The sequence below is a fragment of the Meriones unguiculatus genome, chromosome 6, assembly GCF_030254825.1.
Source record: "Meriones unguiculatus strain TT.TT164.6M chromosome 6, Bangor_MerUng_6.1, whole genome shotgun sequence".
NCBI lineage: Eukaryota > Metazoa > Chordata > Mammalia > Rodentia > Muridae > Meriones > Meriones unguiculatus.
The window spans coordinates 13,681,485-13,700,216 of record NC_083354.1 but is presented as its reverse complement, the minus strand read 5'-3'; the positions used below and the strand labels follow the sequence as shown (position 1 = coordinate 13,700,216).

The window sequence follows — 18,732 nt, the reverse complement described above, 5'->3', positions numbered from 1 at the left end:
CTTGGGCCCTCATACTTGAGCTATAGACACTTTACTGACTCAGCCATCTCCCCACCCACAACCTCAGGCTAACAAAAAAAAAAAGAAGTCATAAGTAGTCAGGAGACAGCCCGCATATCCATGCAAAGCCATTCTTAACCATACATATGTTTCACATTTCAAAAGGAGACTTTAAGAGTGACACTTCTGGCTGACAGCCTCAAGAGCTCTATGAACCCCCACTGCCTGTGGAAACTGATGAAAGTATTTAAGGGGGGGGCTTCTAAGATTGGCGGTGTTGGCACACACCTTTAATCCCAGCAGTGAGGAGATAAAGTCTGAATTCCAGACCAACCTGGTCTACAGAGTAAGTTCCATGACAGCCAGACCTACACAGAGAAACCCTGTCCAAAAAAACAAAACACACAAGGTAGGAAGGAAGGAGAAAGAGAGAGAGAGAGAGGAAAGGGAGGGAGGAAGGGAGGGAGGGAGGGAGGGAGGGAGGGAGGAAGGAAGGAAGAAAGACAGAAAGAAAGAAAGAAAGAAAGAAAGAAAGAAAGAAAGAAAGAAAGAAAGAAAGAAAGAAAGAAAGAAAAAGAAAGAAGGAAGGAAAGAAGGAAAGAAAGAAAGAAGGAAAGAAAAAGAAAGGAAAGAAAACATGCTAAATGTTGATGTGGTATATTTTATTGCATCAGTTACTTTTCTATTTCTATGTGTGCTGGCTAGTTTTTATGTCAATTTGACACAAGCTAGAGTCATTTTGGAAGAAAAAGCCTCAATTGAGAAAGTACCCTTAACAAGCTAGTCTGTGGGCAAGGCAGAAGCACATTTTTTTAAATTGATAATTGATGGGGGGGGAGGCAGCTCAGTGTCTTCTGTGCCACCCCTGAGCTGATGGTCCTAGATTCTAGAAGAGAGAAGGCTGAGCAAGCCAGTGAGCAGCATTCCTGCATGGCCTCTGCTTCAGTTCCTCCTCCAGCTTCCCTCCTGCCTTGGGCCCCTTGTTCCTTCTCTGACTTCTCTGGGTGATGGACTGTAAGCGTCTAATCTTAGAGGTGAAATAAACTTCCCAAGTTGTTTTTGGTCATGGTGTTTTATCACGTCACTAGAGACCCTAAGACATGATAAAACACCATCATCAAGGCAACTTATAAAAGAAAGGATTTGTTTGAGCTTCGGGTTTCCAGAAGGAACCCCCATGGCAGAGCTCAGTAGGCTGCAGGCATGGCAGCTAGAGCAGCAGTAGAGCTGGCATCTTGAACAGCGAGCAGGCAACAGAAAGAACAAATTTGAAATCATGTAAATCTTTAAACTCCCAAAGCCTGCCTCCTGTGACATGCTCCTTCTAACAAGGCCACACCTCCTAACCCTACCCAAACAGCACCATGAAATGGGGACGAGGTACTCAAATGCCTGAGACTATGGGGAACATCTCATTTAAAGCACCACAGTTATCTAAAGCAATGTGTACATACATGCACACACACACACACACACAGGGAGAAGGGAGGAAGGGAGGGAGAGGGAAGGAGAGGGAGGGAAAGAGACAGAGAGGGCTTCCCAATTCACATGTCAGAAGTTGACGCTACCCTTTTATGGCCACGAACACAGGGTTCCATCTGCCCCAGCAACCCTACTGCCTTTCGGCTACGGGTCGCTGAGGCTAAGCTTCAAATGAACATAGCCGAGAGGAAGGACTTCCCTCCTACCCTGCCCCAGTTCATGGTTCCTCTGTGAGTACTCTGCTGCTGAGAACAGTAGGTCCTCAATCGCCCTGAGCTAGGCTAACAAAACAGTGGTTTCATGTGGAGAAAAGCTAACCTACGAGACTCATCTTTGCTGACTCCTGTGTACCCAACATGGAGGGGAACATCTCTCAGGGACAAGTGGACCACCACCCCCACCCCACCTCCTCATCACCCCCACCCCACCTCCTCATCACCCCCACCCCACCTCCTCATCACCCCCACCCCACCTCCTCATCACCCCCACCCCACCTCCTCATCACCCCCACCCCACCTCCTCACCACCCCCACCCCACCTCCTCATCACCCACACCCCACCTCCTCATCACCCACACCTCCTCATCACCCCCACCCCACCTCCTCATCACCCCCACCCCACCTCCTCATCACCCCCACCCCACCTCCTCATCACCCCCACCCCACCTCCTCATCACCCCCACCCCACCTCCTCACCACCCCCACCCCACCTCCTCACCACCCCCCACCCCACCTCCTCACCACCCCCACCCCACCTCCTCATCACCCCCACCCCACCTCCTCATCACCCCCACCCCACCTCCTCATCACCCCCACCCCACCTCCTCATCACCCCCACCCCACCTCCTCATCACCCCCACCCCACCTCCTCATCACCCCCACCCCACCTCCTCATCACCCCCACCCCACCTCCTCATCACCCCCACCCCACCTCCTCATCACCCACACCCCACCTCCTCATCACCCACACCCCACCTCCTCATCACCCACACCCCACCTCCTCATCACCCACACCCCACCTCCTCATCACCCACACCCCACCTCCTCATCACCCACACCAGAGCCTTGGCTTGGAGGTTTTTCTGGGAACAAAGCAGATCATGAAAAGTTTCTTCCTAAAGGAACTGACTTCCTTTGCGGATGTTTAAGAGAAATTTGAGCCAAAGTATGATGGAGGTTTAAAGCAAATGGGAATTAGGGGAAGTTTGTCTGGCAGTTTGTCTGGAGACACATTGAAGTGTGGGCCCTGGGTTTCTCAGAACAAATTGGAGAAGAGCCATCTGAGAGGAGTCTGTGTGATCAGATAAATGTCACACATTGACCTTAAGAATTATCCTTTCAAAGGAGCCCAAAACTGAACGGACATTTTCCCAGTGTGGAAAGCTATTTATGCTTATGGCAACACTGAAAACAGCAGGGCAATTGGGCCCATTGGAAGAGCTTAACAGCTGGATGTGTTCAGGAAAAAGACACAAAGTACCAACACCACTGCCATGCCTGGCAGACAGCAGGCACAGGCAGGCTACGGATGTGGGGAAGGCAGAAACAGACTAGGCTGAAACAACCAGTCTGGGCAGAGAACATAACAAGTCCAACTGATTAACCATAAGAAGGAACAGCACCAGAACTGCTACAGTATATCCTTAAAAACAGTCAGACCCGGCAAGAAATGTTTTTGCAAGATTTGTTAAGAAACACGAATGAGTGGCTTATGCCAGGCTTTGAGGGTGAAGTGTCCCTCGGCTCTGCACAGTGGTTGGCACTGGGGAAAAAAAAAAAAAAAAAAAAACAGACACAGATTTGCTACCTGACCTAGGTAAGAGGGGCGAACACACTTCCAAAGCAAGACCCACTCCAACAATGGAAGGGCTTTATTGCAGAGCCTGTATCTCATGTGGGGACCCATCCACCCTGAACCTCATAAGGGGACCCACCCATCCTTAAGCACACTCAGTTAAGGACTACGCTCCTGAGCATGCTCAGTGTAAGATCATGTTGCGGGCATGTCCAACCTGCAGCCTGCCAGAATAGCTGTAAGTGCACCCCGACACAAAATCGTAAGATCCCCAAAACATTATATTTTTGTAACTAACTCGATTGGCATGACCTTTCTAGAAAGAGAAAGGTGTCCGAAGGTTGGGCGTGCCTGGGAGAATGGCCCTGAGCGCGGCCAGCTTGGAACACCGAGTTTTATCTGAAAAATAAAGGACGTTTCGCAGGTGTGCGGTAACAGGGATCTGCCCCGAAGGTGCCTCCCTCAGCAGCCTCTCATCTGTTACAGGCTCGGTTCCTCCGCTGATATAGCTCTTCCGAGCAGTGGTGGAAATCGTAGGAGATGGGGCCTAGCTGCAGAACTAAGAGCATCGGGGGTGTGATAGCTGCTTCTGAAAGACTGTAACTGCATCCTTTCTGTCTGCTTCCGTCCACGCTAAGGCAAGCTGCCTGCCCCTCCCACCATGCGCACCAGCTTCTCTGAGATGCCCAGCCTCCTCTCGGGCTACAGAGCCAGTCAGCTGTGGGTCAAACCACTGAACCTGTGAGCCAAGGTAAGTCTTTCTTCCTTTCAAATTGTCTCTCTGAGATATTTGTTATATAGTGTAAAACTAACATGCACATTAAAATGCCCTATGCAGGCAGAGGCTGGTGGGTCTCTGTGAGTTCAAGGCCAGCCTCTGGTCAACATAGTGAGTGAGTTCCAGGACAGCCAGGGCTACACAGAGAAACCCTGTTAAAAAAAAAAAAAGTACAAGGAGGAAAGAAAGAAAAGAAGCTTGCCTCAAACCAATAACTTAAGATGTTTACCTTAAGAACCTGCCTGATGGAGAGCAAACAAACCAAACCCAAAATAAACACCATAAAGGAAAACAGTAAGGATGACACAGAATTTTACAGAGAAAATAAATGAGAACATAAACACAACCGACAACTTTTAATCAAGTCGACTGAACAATATGAGAAAAGTTGTAAATTACCAAAATCAGGACTGAAAGAAGAAAAGAGGGCGCGTCTTCTTCAGCAGAGCCAAGACGAGGAGGAGGAGGCAAATGAGGAGCTGGGGTGCAGGGACTCAAGGGGTGAAGATCTCTGGCCACACAGCTGGGCAGTACCCGAGGGCGAGCACAGCTTTAGACTTTGTCCTCTCAAGACCTCATCCGGAACCAGGAGCACCAGCCACAGCTTTACCCCAGAAAAGTGGATGAGATGGACAAATCCCCACAGGTCCTGGGGAATCTGAATGGATTTCCAAGTGAAGGGGTAAGCGAGAATCTTAACACACACACACACACACACACACACACACACACACACACACAGTCCTTGGGACATCACTTCAAGTTTCAGCAAATACAGAAGAAATAGTACAAGTTTCTCACAGACTCTAATAAAATAGAGATGCTCACAATTCCTAACTCTTAAAGGTCAAGCAGAGAAAGCTATCGCACCCATTACAAGGAGTCCCAGAACCCCTAACAGGACATCACACACCAAACCCAGAAACATTCAATGAGGACCATACACCCCAGCCAAGTAGGGCTTATCCCAGAAGTGAAAAAAAATAGCTTAAAAAAAAAAATCAACCATCAAGCTCCGTGGTAAGCACCTGTAATCTCAGATGCTTGGAAGGCTGAGGCAGGAGAATTTCAAGTTTGAGGACAGAATGGGCAACCTAGTGAGTCCCCGATCTCAAATATATATCCATTCACAAATTAATAAAATAGCCTATGCAAAAAATCTTTATCATACACGATATCAAATAAGAAAAAATCCCTACGGCACTGGCCTCAAGCTTGGCTGCCCGCCTGCCTCAGTCTACCAGTGCCAGAATTACCATCACGGCCACCACACCTGGTTACCTGTGATTTCTAACCATGAATCCAGATACTGCGTTTTCATTCAGCATTGGTGGTAAATCTGTTTTCGTTGTTTGTCTCACAATGTGGGCCCCCACGGCCGCACACCATGAGGCTCTGTCACTCACTCACCGACTATAGCTCTGCTTTGCCCATAAATACATGGCAGGACGGGGCTGGGGCCATAGCTTAGTCTATAAAGGACTAGCGCTGCAAGCCTGGGGGTCTGAGTTCAATCCCCAGAGCGTGCATTTAAAAAGCCAGGGGAGGCGGAGACAGTAAGGAGCTCTGGGGCTTAGGGTCGGCCTAACCCAGTGAACCCCAGGTTCCTGGCTTCAAAACAAAAAGAACAAAAAGTGCGTAAAAAGAACAAAAAGGAAGGGCAGAAGTTTATCTCTTCTTTCTTCGTTATGAAAATAGTCTCAACAGTTCATGGACCTCTAATCCATATAAAATATAAAAATAAAGTCACTATACGAAAGCGCTGCCAGGATTATTTTTTAACGCAGTGTGACGGGCCTGTGCATTAATTTGGGTGGAACCAACACCTTTTGAATGTTAAATATTCCCATCCCTCCAAATGGACCGCACTTGTGTGCCCTTTAAGAGAGAGAGACGCACTGTGGCCATAAAGGTCAAACGAGGTTTATACTGACGTAATCTCTGGGTGCATTTTCCTTGATCTTGTCTCTTACTTTCAATTGCATATAAAACGCTCATAGGACAACGACGTTAGTTAGTTAGTTAGTTAGTTAGTTAGTTACTTAGTTACTTAGTTACTCCGACCCCTTCCTCGGTTGAAAAGTTCTGTTAGCTCACTGAATCTTTGGTTTTCCTGTGTTCGCATTTCTATGCTCTGCCGGCTGCAGAAAGGGAGCAGGAACTTGGGCGGGACCCTTGGCGGTTTATTTCACCTGTTACCTGGGCAGGGCCAATGGCCGCACAGGCCGGCCTGCGAGCACCAATCCCGCTGCCACCCCCACCCCGTCCCCACCCCCGACTCCCGGGGGGGCCCGAGCCCTCGGGGGAAGGGAGCCGTGGCACTCGGGAAAACTTGTGGGCAAGATGGCCCGGCGCTGACTGGCTGGGCGCGCTCGGTCCCCAGCAGCAGCAGCAGCAGCAGCAGCAGCACGCCGAGGCCCATGGCGGTGGCCGAGCTCTACGCGCAGGTAGGGGCTGGGGGACGCACCTATGCGCCTGTCGGGGCAGGAGGAGCGGCGGAGGCCGGGGAGCAGCTGCGAGCTCAGCCCGCAGCACACCCAAGGAGGGTCGCCGCTCCCATACCGGGTGACTGGACCACTGGGACCCTTCCTCCTGATGGAATCTGTGTCCCTCGGTGGGCAGGGGCTTCCATCCAGCACGATAATCTTTGTAACCTCGGGAGTCTGGAGCATTTCGGCAAGATTGGTGCTCTCTAGCATGCTGGTCCCTCGGGGCATCCACCCAGAGCTGCCTGGTCTGAGCGCAAGTGTCAGCGCTGAGTTTCGAAACAGCCGCGAAACAGATCTTGCTACACTGTCGTAGGGGAAATTCAGACCCTTTCGAATTCAGACAGATGGGACTAGAACGGACGCTGCTGGAACATTTTCCCACACGCATACATGCCTTAGCTGAATTGGAGAGGAGGCGTTATTGTTTGGTTTGGGGTTTTGTTTGTTGAGACAGCGTCTCACTGTGTCACTCCAGCTAGCCTGGAAATCACTATGTAGATCAGGCTGGCTTCAAACCCACAGAATTCTCCCTGCCTCTGCCTCCAGAGCGCTGAGATTAAAGGTGTGGTCTCCACGCTCCACCCTGTTTTTAAGACAGGCTCTTGCTTTGTATCCCTGGCTAGAATGGTGCTCCCGAAATAGCTCCGGCTGGCTTCAGACTTGTAGAGATGTTGCCTCAGCTACCTGAGGGCTGGTATTACAGACGGACCCTGACACACACACACACACACACACACACACACACACACACATCTTTCTACCTTAAATTGAAAAGGCGTGTTCACTATCGTCTACAGTAAAAGATCCTGGTCATGATTATCTTCCCATTGGGAGGAAGAAGATCCTCTACTTTGTTTAACTCAAACAAAGAGAATACCCCTCTGATGCACTTAACTGTTAACCATTACTTAACAGTTTTGCACTTTTTCGAGTGTTCCCTTTCACTTAACTCCCCCAGCCCCCAACCCCCCTGCCCCCATCCTCGAATTCTTCCCCTCCTCCATCCCAAGCTGGGGACTGAGCCCAGGGCCTTGGGCTGGCTCAGCAGGCACTCTACCATAGAGCTGAACCCCTCATCTAGACCCCTCATCTAGACTACTTTACCAGAGACGGTGTAAGCCGCCAGGTAACCGGCAGTGTTTCTAAGTCATCATGCCATGATCAGCAGAAGAAAGTTCTTGAACAAACCCCGCCCTTTGGGGTATCTTTGGGGACAGACAGCTGACCTCTGACCTGTTTTGAGTAGCAATTTTTCTTGAAGCAAAAACACACAGGTGTACTTAACCCCTATCTCCAAGTTCCTGTCACCCCAGCACTCAGGAGGCTGAGGCAAGAGGACTAGCATGGGTTTGAGGCTAGCCTGGGCTACACGGTGAGTTCCAGGCAGCTAGGGCTAAATAAGGAGTCTTACCTTAGGGATAAGTTAGGACATTGTCAGGCGGGTGACAGGAGGGTGGGAGGGTCCATGTTCTTCTGTAGGAAGAAGCCCTGTGTTTGAGGGGGGCAGAGAGAGAAATGGTTTGCTTTATTCCAAAATGGTTGTTTTTCCTGACGAGGCATTTTCTGGGTTTTCTGAAGTGAGGAATGTCAAACAGATGTTCGATGAGACCTAGAGGGGGAGGTAGAGCTGAGGCAGAGGGGTCATTCAGCAAAGGTTGGGGTTTTGAGTAGAAGTGGGGGATCTGGTAGTAGTTTAGGAGGCGAGTGAGCATCGTCATCATCAAGGTCCGGGCCATTCAGGCATCTGGTAGGTACTGGACATGCAGGGTGGTGACAGACAGAAGAAACTGGCCTGGGAATGTTTGGACAAGGGACACACCAAGGATGACTTGGACACTGGCGTCTGTGGTCTGTGTGATTGAGAACAGGGTGTGTATGGGCGACATTAGAGCTACTAAGAGAAGGAAATGATTCTGAGGGAGGTCATGAGGCTTTTTACTTTTTTTTTAAACCAGCCTGGTATTGAAGTAATTCATGGAAAGTGAGTGAGGGGTGCGTACCCTGGGTGTCTCTAGAGAATGGGCTCAGTCAGGGGGTGAGGAGCCCGAACCCAGGTGTGGTCACTCGCTGAAACTAAGGCGGGAGCAACCCACTGCAAGAGAAAAGAGGGCCAAGGCCAGGATAGAGGAGTGCCTACATTCCGAGAGCAGCACCAGCCAGCTGCAATCCAAGAGCCCCGTCACAGGGAAGGAGGCAGGAGGGCTGGGCAGAGCCAGGAAGCGTGGTTCCCAGAGGGACAGGGGACTCCTGAGAGACGCCATGACGCAGGAAGTGTAAAGCGACCCACCCTTCTCCACAGCACACCGCCTTGGACAGGTTCCAAACCGAACTGCCAGAAATCCCTTTGAGAAAAAAACTGGTCTGACCAACCCCCGCTTAAAACCTTCATGAGGCTCTTGTCGCTCTCAAATCCCAACCCAGCCACGAGGGCCTGCCTCTGCATCCTTCTCCAGCCCCCACCCCGCCCCACCCCCTCTACTCTCTCTTAGCTGGCTCGTGTCCCTCCAGGCGGGCGTCTTGTCTGTTCTTCATGGCGTGGCCTGCATGGTCACTGCCAGCTTGGCACACTGTGCAGATTCCATCCGAGCAGGCCCTCAGAGGCCCATGGCCAGCCCTCCATCCAGCTCCCTGCACACCGTGAACACGGTCAACTCGGCAGACCCGAGTATAGCCCACCATTAGCCTGTAAAGACCAGGGCACGGTGAGAAGGCTCTACATGCCAGCTCTGTGCACACGCGAGGGAGATGCCGTTTCTGTTTGCAGCGGCAGCTGTGAACGTTATGCTTATTTTTCTCTCGCATGAGAACATTCCTATGCACCAGACATCGTCAGAACCTTCTCTCAATCTAACATAGTCTGGGGGGGGGGGGGAATCAGTGTGTTAAACCTTCACATCCCATTCTAGACAGCACTCAGATCAAGGAAGTTGCCTGAGGTTACATAGTCCATAGTCCTGACAGAGTCAGATCCTTCATGCCTCTCCAAGCCCTGACCTGCCCCACCCCCACCTCATGTCATCTTCAAGGAATCTAAGCGCTTTCCCACACAGAGGACCCATGGGATGTCCATCTGCTTTCTAGCTACCTGCCCACACCTGCTAATCTGTCACTTCGCTCTTTATGATAACAAAATGGAACCAACCCCAATGTCCAGCGAGAGAGAGCAGAAAGCAAGTCATGAGGCCCCACCCAGATGATGAAGGACAGGGAGCCATGAAAACACTGCCTCCAAACTTCACAGAGGCATGGAGAACCAGAGTCCCAAACCTGTACATGCTGTGGTGAAGAACACAAATAATTTGCAAGTGAATAACTAAACCCGGGGAGGTCAGTTCTGCTACCTTCAGAGACATCAAGGGGGCAGGCTCTGAGATGTCACTCCCAAAGGACCAGGGTGTTGCCTCTCTTTCAGTGGGCCCGTAGGAAGAAAGGTATTCCTAGACGGCTGACAGGAAGGGCCATGAGATGAGTGCAGTGTGCAGACATGAGGAAGGCAGCTGGGCCGTGCTCTCCACAGTGGGGAGGGGAGGCTGTGGTGCAGGATTGATGGGCAGGAAGGTATTGTAGAGAAACGAGAAAGTCACACAGGCTTGACCCCTCCTGAGAAAGGCGGTGGGACCAGAAGCTGTTCCGGTCAGCCCCTCCACTGGTGAACTTCATTGTGTCAATGTCCGTCTTCAACCGTGATGTTGCCCTCTACCAGCTGCTCAGCAGGAGCCTGTGAGACTCCTGGGCTGGCTTTTTGTTTGTTGTTTGCTTTGTTTTTATTTGGTTGGTTGGTTGGTTTTGTTTTGTTCAGCAGAGCTGGCATATGCTTTGCCCAGAAAGGTACAGCCGTTTCAGCACAGCCATTGTTGTCCTATGAAAGCTCACCGGCGAGACTGGGAACGCCAGGGTAGCGTGGCTGCAGACACATGAGGAACTCCTTAGCGTCCACAGAGGCTGACTGAAAGCCAAGGAGCAAAATCAGGAGAAGCACCTTGCAGAGTCACAGTCCTGGTCCCTGCCTCTCTGAGGGCCAGTGTTTACGTTAGTGACGTTCTCCTTTGACCTTTCTAAAAGTCTTCCCTCTTCTTAGTTCAGGCTAGAAGAGTCACCTGTTCTATGAGCAGTCTAAAAAGCTTAAAAACAAGGGAGGGTCCAAAAAGCCAAGACACCATCTTCATTTTTTTTTCTCTCAGCGCAGTGGAACTGCTGGGCATTGGAATTTTCTTGAACACGGCACATGCTGTGTAGGGTTCCAGGTGCAAGGGTGGGGTTCTCGACCCTCGGATGGTGATGGCAGTGGTGGGAGCTTTTAAGAGGATTCAGTTAAGCCTCCTGAATAGAGACCAAGGAGAGTAAAACAACAGAGGGACTCTGGGTGCTTACCTGTTCGTGGGTGTGGATGGATGGCGTTAGGGGTGGAAGGAACAGCAGGACAGCCGAGAGTCAGGGAAGGTTTGGAGTGTTCTAGGGAGTGCAGGTGGTTTCTTGTGACTACAGAGAAAGTAGATCGAGCACAGGAACAGGCCAATAGAGTGTTCCCGGCTGTTCGTCAGAATCTTTAGGCTTTCGGTTTTCCTCACGCTGTGGTACGCCACGGGTGCTGAGGTGGGTGAAGTGTCTGTGTGTGTCCAGATGATGGTCGAGGCTGACTCACCTGGCTGGTGAGAGGTAGGCTGCTTAAAAAGTCAACTTCACGGCACCTGGGGATTACTTGGCCCGGACAGGCGGAGAACCCACAGTTCTGGGCTCCAGCTGAGGAGTGAGAGTATGGAGACAGGCAAGCAGCATCAGCGTTTGGACTGGGACTGAGTTGCCAAGGACCTTGGGGTCTGGTATCTGAAGGTGCTGGAGATACACCCTAGAGATCCATGCTCAGAACTTGGCTGTGGTCTAAGAGATGCAGGTTCTGGAGCAGTTGGGAAAGTAGCTGGAACCCTTCAAAAGCAGCTGGTCACACGGAAGGGGTAGAGATTTCAAGGAGTGACCTTCAAGGAATGAGCAAAGAGGAAGAAAAAAAAGAGGCATGATGTCACCTGTCTGAGTCAGATGGCCTGAGCATGGAGATACCAATCCCAAAAGTACAACACACTCCTGTCACTACACATTCCACGTCAGCCTTCAGGCCTTGTGCACGGTGAATGCTGGAAGACCCTCAGACAGGTCAGGGAGGAAGCCCAGCAAAGGCCTTGAGGCAGCCTTTTGGCTGTTGGCTCTGCAGCAAGCTTGGCTAGCCGGAAGCATGCAGGAGTCATGTGAGAGCCAGTTACTCTGTTTGCACAGCTTGCATGTGTTTATCTAAATGCTTCAGTTAGCTCCCCCGTGGTTTAAAGTGTTGCCTTGTGGGTAGAGGAATGTGAGAAAGGAGGGACAGTAGATTGTTCGTGGGGCTGAGTAAACTGGAGTGTTTGCTCAGCAGGCTGGGCTTCGGGTGCAGGAGTCTAGATCTCAGGCAGTGAACACACGGGGACACGAGGACCAATGAGCTTGCTTACCTGGGATGCTGAGGGGCACGCAGCCAAGAAGAGAGTGGCCCCAGGCATTTCAACACTGCCCGCCACTGAATGACACTTTTAGGTGAAATGAATTCAGAAGTCACTAGGAGAGCACCGGACAGTCAGGCAGATAGCCTGTCAGGGTCATCCTCAGGCCCTGCTGTTAACCGGGAGCAGTGTTGTATGCCTGTAATCCCAGCACTTGGGAGGCAGAGGCAGGCAGGTCTCTGGGAGTTCAAGGCCAGCCTGGTCTACAAAGCAAGTCTAGGACAGCCAAGGCTACCCCGAGAAACCCTGCCTCAGGAAAACAAAACAAATGAAAGGATTCTCTCTGGTGCGCTCTTGGCCTGTCTGAGTTTGAGTTGGAACATCAATAAAAACGAAAGAATTGGCCAGCTCAGTGATTGCTCAGTAGCTTCCAGAGCTCCGTGTTCCTCTGGAAGTTTGGGCCAAAGGGACCTCATCCTCCAACAGGGCTGCACTTGAACACCTCAACTTTCTCCGGCTTCCCACAGCGTCTGGAATAAGCTGTCTGCACCTCTAAACTTGACAGACAGCTTGCAATAGATTATTCCAAGGATACTTTCAGTTCTGACACTTAGAATGGCTAATTCTTGATATCTTGGGGTGTTGTATTTTGATAATTTGTGATATATCGGGTTATAAGCAAACATTTCTAATAGTAGACCTGAAGGAGGAAATGTGTGGTCATGGTGATGAGGATGGGTGTGGTGGGCGTAGGTATATATATCTAAGAGCTGTGTCTGTGTGTGTGCAAAGCTCTACTCAGGCTTGGTTCAGGTCTCCATCACTGCACGATTGCCTGCTAGAGAAGTCACCCATTCTCATTTCCTATCTCTCTATCTCCTTCTCTTCCTTCTCTTTCCTTTCACTCTCCTCCTCTCTTTTTCTCTCTCTCCCTCTCTCTCTTCCTCTCCCTCTCTCCCTTTTTTTCTCCCTCTCTCTTCCTCTCTTCCCCTCTTTCCCCTCCTCTCTTCTTCTCTCAAAGCTTCCCTGCTCCTATTTTACATCTAACCAAGTTCCTGTCCTTACTGTCTATCAAGGATTACATCTACTCAGACGGGTGTGGTCATGATCAATGTTTAATGACTGTTAATCAAAACAATTCATGTCAACTATTAGATAACAATCTTTGTTCATCCCGATCTAGTATTGAAACACTAGACTTCTTTCTTCCTATTCTGTATTCCCTTCATCCATCCCTTGAGACTCTTGAGCTGAAAGTGAACTTGAAGGAAGTCTGCACTGAGGCTGTATTCCCCAAATCTCTATTCCAGCATGAATGTGCTGGAATTGTTGTTTGATATTTCTGTCCTCCCTTCTATCCTTCCATCCAGCCTGCAATCTGTGCACTTTCCTAAAGCAGTTTCATGTGACTGGGGCACCTCACACACCTTCTATATACTTTAGTGGGTGTTTCACCAGCTACTTTCATGTTTGCTCTGTTCTTTGTATTAAATACACAGCTAGTAAAATCTATAAATCTCAACCCTTTGTCCAGTGTTTAGGATATTCAGGACATGTGTCACGTACAAACTCTATCGAGATATAGAATTCGGGCTGGGGGGTTGGTTCAGTGGGTAAAAGTATTTGTCATGCAAGCCTCGCCGCTGAAGTTCAGCTCTCCAGAGCACACACAGAGGCCAGACCACATGGCACCTTACCACACCCTACAGGGACATGGAGATGGAGAAGGGAAATTTCCCAGAAGCGTGAATGCCAGCTAGACCCACTTGCATGGCTGCAAAGAGACCCTGTCTCGTAATTTGATTGTCTAGAATTTGTTTTTTTAAGGTTTACATATTTCCCTTATGTGTATGTGTGTGTGTGCATGTGTGTAGAAGTCAAAGGTGAACCTCAGATGTTTCTCCTTCTTGTTTTTTGAAGCAAGGTCCCTCACTTGGCCTATAACTCTGCAAGTAGGCTAGGCTGTCTAGCCATGGATCTACCTGTCTCCATCTCCCCAGCTCTGGGATTATGAGCTTGTCTTAGTCACTGTTCTATTGCTAGGAAAAGATACCATGACCGAGGGAGCTTTCATAAAGGAAAGCATTTAACTGGAGACTTGCTCACAGTTTTAGCGGGTGAGTCCATGGTCATCATGGCAGAAAGCAGACAAGCATGCTACTGGAGCAGTAGCCAAGAGCTTACTTACATCCTGACCCACAGGAACCAGGCAGAGCGATTTAGAAACCTCAAAGCCCCGGTAACACTTCTCCGACAAAGCCACACCTCCTTCAACAGAGCCACACCCCTAATCCTTCCCAAGCATGTCTACTAACTGGAGACTAAGCATTCAAATATATGAGCCTGTGAAAGCCATTCTCCTTCAAACAACCACAGAGAGTAAGCCATAACACCTCGCTTTGTGGTTTTGTTTTTTTTTTTTAAATATAGGTTTTTTTAGAACCATATGCTGGCTTACAAGGTGACCTGGTTAGATTCTTTTTTTGCCAACTTGACCCAAGACAGGTTTGCATAGGGAAAGGGAACTTCAGTTGGGAAAATACTTACATTAGAATGGCCATAGGCAAGTCGGCAGGGCATTTTCTTGATGAATGACTGATGTGAGAGGGCCCACCCTACCGTGACAGTACCACCTCTGGGAAGGTGGCCCTGGTTTGTATGAGGAATCAGGCTGAGCAAGCCACCGACAGCAAGCTAGAAAGTAGAGTTGCTAAGTGGCTTCTGCTTTGATTCCTGCATCCAGGTTCCTTCCCTGTTTGAGTTCCTGTCTTGGCTTCTCTCAATGATGGACGATGGTGAGAATGAATAAGCCAAACAAACCTCTTCCTCCCCAAGTTTCTGTTGGTCAGTGCTTTATCACAGCAATAGAGAGCAAAGTAAGGGACAAGGAGAACACTATTCTAAGTGGCCATCTCCCAGCCCCTAGGTTATGAAATCTTCACAACTGCTCTCAGAAAGTCCATCTGTAACAGAGAAGGTTGGTGACTGTCTTAGTTGGGGTTCTTATTGCTGCTCTTGGTAGCACACAGTGTCACTGTGTGACAGCCTCCTAACTGTGTTCCTGTTTGCTTGGCTAAGTCCCAGCACAGTGGGCTCTCCTGCAGGGTTGGGAGCCTATAGTAGCGCCTTGTTTTGTCTCCTTAAAAAACAAACAAACAAACAAACAAAAAAGTTCTATGTGGCTGGTGAGATGGCTCATTGGTTAAGAGCACTGACTGCTCTTCCCGAGGATCCGGGTTCAAGTCCCAGCACCCGCATGGCAGCTCACAGCTGTCTGTAACCCCAAGATCTGACACTCTCACACAGACATGTTTGCAGGCAAATATCAATGCACATAAAATAAAAATAAATAAATGTTTAAAAAGTATTACAATCATCTAATTGTTGAGGGAGGCTGCGCTGTGCCTTGGTGCATAAGGTGCAAGTCAGAAAAAGACTTCCAAGAGCTGGTTCTCGCCTTTTCCCACGTGGATTCCGGAGACTGAACTCAGGTTGCCCGGCCTGGTGGCAAACACCTTCACCCGCTGAGCCGTCTTGCCAGCCCTCCCACATCTTTTCTATTCCCATAATCCCCTCAGGTCAGGACTTCATTTACCCTCAGTCACCTCTAAGGCCCCAGTCTTCAAGCACGGTAACATCAGGGACCAGGCCTTCAGTGGGTGAATTCTGGGGGGACACAGCTCCACAGGGCTAGGATCTGTGCCACAGCACTGAGACGAACCTACAGTTGCCTATTGGGGAGAGAGCTGAGCGGTGGCTGAGGGGCTTCTGCCATTCCCAAGGCGGGACTCCGTGGTTGCTATCGTTGTAAGACAGTGATAGCCGAGTCATAGCCAAGTGTGACAGTTGTGCCTGCAATCCTGGCCCTCAGAAGGCTGAGGCAGGGAGATTAACCCACTCAGGCCAGCCTGAGAAACAGGCCGAGACCCTGTCTCAAAGTAAGAACAGTTAGCGATGGCACTGCTGTAACCTTCCTTAGTATTTTATAAAGTGCTGTTATTTGCTCGTTTTGATTTGGGGACAGAGTCTTGTGTGTCCCAGGCTGGCCTTGAACTCGCTATGTAGCCAAGAATGACCCTAAATTCCTCATTTCCCCACCCCCAACTCCTGAGTGCTCTGATTATATGAGCGCACCACCGTGTCTTGCTTAGTCAGTACTGGGGATGGAACCCAGCGCTTCATTCACGCTAGGCAAGTGCTCTACTGTCTGAGCCACAGGCCCAGCCCTAAATGCTTTCCCTACTCATTTCACTGAACCTCCCAGCACCCCTGGGAAGTGGGCTTTGTATCGTTGTGTGGGTGAGAAGAAGAGGTACTAGAAATTAGGTAGTCTCTTGGTGGGAGCAAATTCCTTTGCCAGAGTCTTGTAAAAGGTCCCCTCCCTCCCCCAGCTTTTACTAGGGAACCCTCAGATTTCCTTCCCATCCCAAGCTTTCCATTTTCGAGGTGTATTCATGAAGCTTTGCGGTTCTACCGCAAACAGGGTAACAGGGCCGGTAAGCCTAGTGGTGGGTGCATTGTAGCTGCACTAAAATTTACCTCCGCACAGAAAAAAGGAGGTGGAAATATTCTGAGAGGCTCTGTGTGTGTGTGTTGTGTTGTGTGTATGGGTGTGAGAGAGAATGTGTTTCCGCATACAGAGGCCGGAGGTCACCTGTCATTCCTCGGGAGGCATCACCTTGTTGGTTGAGACGGGGTCTCGCTGGGATTGAGAACTCACTGATTGGCTGGGATGGCCGAGCGGCCTACTCCAGGGATCCACCCGGGTTATAAACAGCTTGTCTGGCTTCTTACATGGGTCCTGGTGCTTCAAAGGCAAGTGCTTTACCCGCGGAATTATCCCTAGCCTTGGCAGTCTTCCCAGTGTGGGAATGGACCCATCTGACAGGTCCACAGTGGGTGCGGGGATCTAACGCTCTGTGTTCAGGGTTCACATGCTGAGATTAAACCTGTCTTACCCTGTGGCCAGTACAACAGGGTCTGGATTCCTGATCCTGAGGAAGTCTGGAAGTCGGCTGAGATCGCAAAGGACTACAGAGTGGGTGACGGAGTCCTCCGGCTCCTGCTAGAGGATGGAATGGTGAGGCTCTTTGCTGCCCGCTGGGTACAATGACGTGTACAGCTGTGACGCAGGGGCACTGGCAGAAGGGCCCTCGGAACAGTGCAGGCCAAGGGGCACGGGAGACACCTGCCTCGAACCCGGGAAGGCCAGCTGGTGCTGAGGGCCCCCGTGTGTGGGGGCCTTCCTGCTGTCCCCCACCCCTGACCCCCACCCCGCCAGCAGACCATCTCTAAGGGGTTCCCTGTTAGTCACCGGATATGTGTCTCCGCTGTGTTCCAAGCGCTCAGCGCGTTTACTGAAAAGCCCGTCAGCTGTTCTGGTTCCTGGGTCTCACTCGGCAGAAACGGGGCAAGGGAGGAGCTCAGAGGGAGGCATGATCCAGATAGGAAGAGGGAGCTAGACCCTGGGGAAGGATAGGAGGTGTGGAGTGAGACTGGAGAGCTAGAGAGTCAGTCTGGGGTGTGCAGAACCTTGTAAGGGCCCGGAGGGTGTGCAGAAGGCAGAGACGGAACCGGCAAGGCGAGAAAGAAGGCGGCTCAGACTTCAGCCAAGGCTCCGTTGGGATGCGCCGCTGCGCGGTTCCAGCCAGGGACCTCTCTGGTCTTTTGGTCATCAGCCACTAAAGATTTCATATCGGCTTTAAGAAGCCACCCTCTGGGTTCAGCCAATATTCTCTCTGAGCTTTTAGACTTAAGTATTAGACGCTGAACTGGGCCACCTATCTGTGCTCCTTTGGATCAGGGGTAGTATGCAAATTCCTTATTAAACACCAGAATTTACAAAATGTACATAGAGATGCCACGTGCCACTTCCTGGCATCTGGTCCTGGGTGTCAGGCATTTCCTGAGCTCCTGGAAGTTGCAGAAAAGGAAGGAGCCATGCTCTGGGGTCAGGCGCCACCGCTTGCTAAGTCTGTGTCCCTTACCCTCCACACACACAGCAGAGGAGCTGATGACATGGTGCTGTCACAGGTCCTGAAGGCCAGGGACCGTCCTGCGTGCACACACAGATTGAAGAGCACATAGCAAGGCATCTCGCTCTTCCGTGGCCCCATAGCCCCCTGTGGCTCTTACTGAGTGCCACCCTGGTTCCAGGCACCACAGTCAGCTGACTGGGGATTAGACAGGTGGCTGGGCCTAGGGAGGGAAGTCTTGAGCCAGCAGCTGCTTGCGCTATTAGCAGGCCCCAGGTGGCCGTTTTCCTGGCCAGGGAGGCAGAGAGAATGGCAGGCAGCCAGTGCCCGTTACCTTAACCCTTCCTTGCACAAGAGGACAAAGCTCGCTTTGTGCCCAGTATGTTCACCCTGCCTCCCTCCCCCTATCCATCTCATCTTTCCCCTCCCCCAGAGATGACTATCTAGCTGGCCGACACTCCAGCACCCCCACCCCGACTGGAGAATCTCTTTGTTGATATCATTCCCTAACACGGGCTGGAATCGGGGAGTGTGTTGGCAGGGCGGGCTGTAAGTAGACCTGCCTTGATGAGGGTCAGCGGGGTCTGGTCCAAGGACTCCCGTTTGATGTCCTGAACTTCCCTAGCTGCTCCTCTCCTGCTGGGAAACTGACCAGCCCACAGGGGCAAGCCCTGCTTGGATGACGTGAGGTGCGTGCGCAGAGAGCGTGGCTCTCTTCCCGGCCTGCTTGCTCAGTGTTCACCTGG

At 50.8% G+C, this 18,732-nt stretch overlaps 1 protein-coding gene across 3 annotated transcripts in view; it reads left to right on the top strand.

Annotated features, from left to right (window-relative positions):
- Positions 1–6,333: 6,333 nt before the first annotated feature.
- The window catches only part of Myo5c (myosin VC), a 70,976-nt gene continuing 58,577 nt past the window's right edge, over positions 6,334–18,732 (top strand). For 2 of the 3 annotated variants that reach the window (XR_009592220.1, XM_021631622.2), the window contains exons 1-2: positions 6,351–6,501; positions 16,981–17,091. Coding sequence is in view for 2 of the 3 variants with exons in the window: in XM_021631622.2 (XP_021487297.1) it covers positions 6,475–6,501; positions 16,981–17,091 (138 nt within the window). In the remaining variant the exon portion in view is untranslated. Of the gene's footprint in view, positions 6,502–16,980; positions 17,092–18,732 lie in introns of all 3 variants that reach the window. The other variant, XM_021631621.2, reaches the window with a different exon arrangement.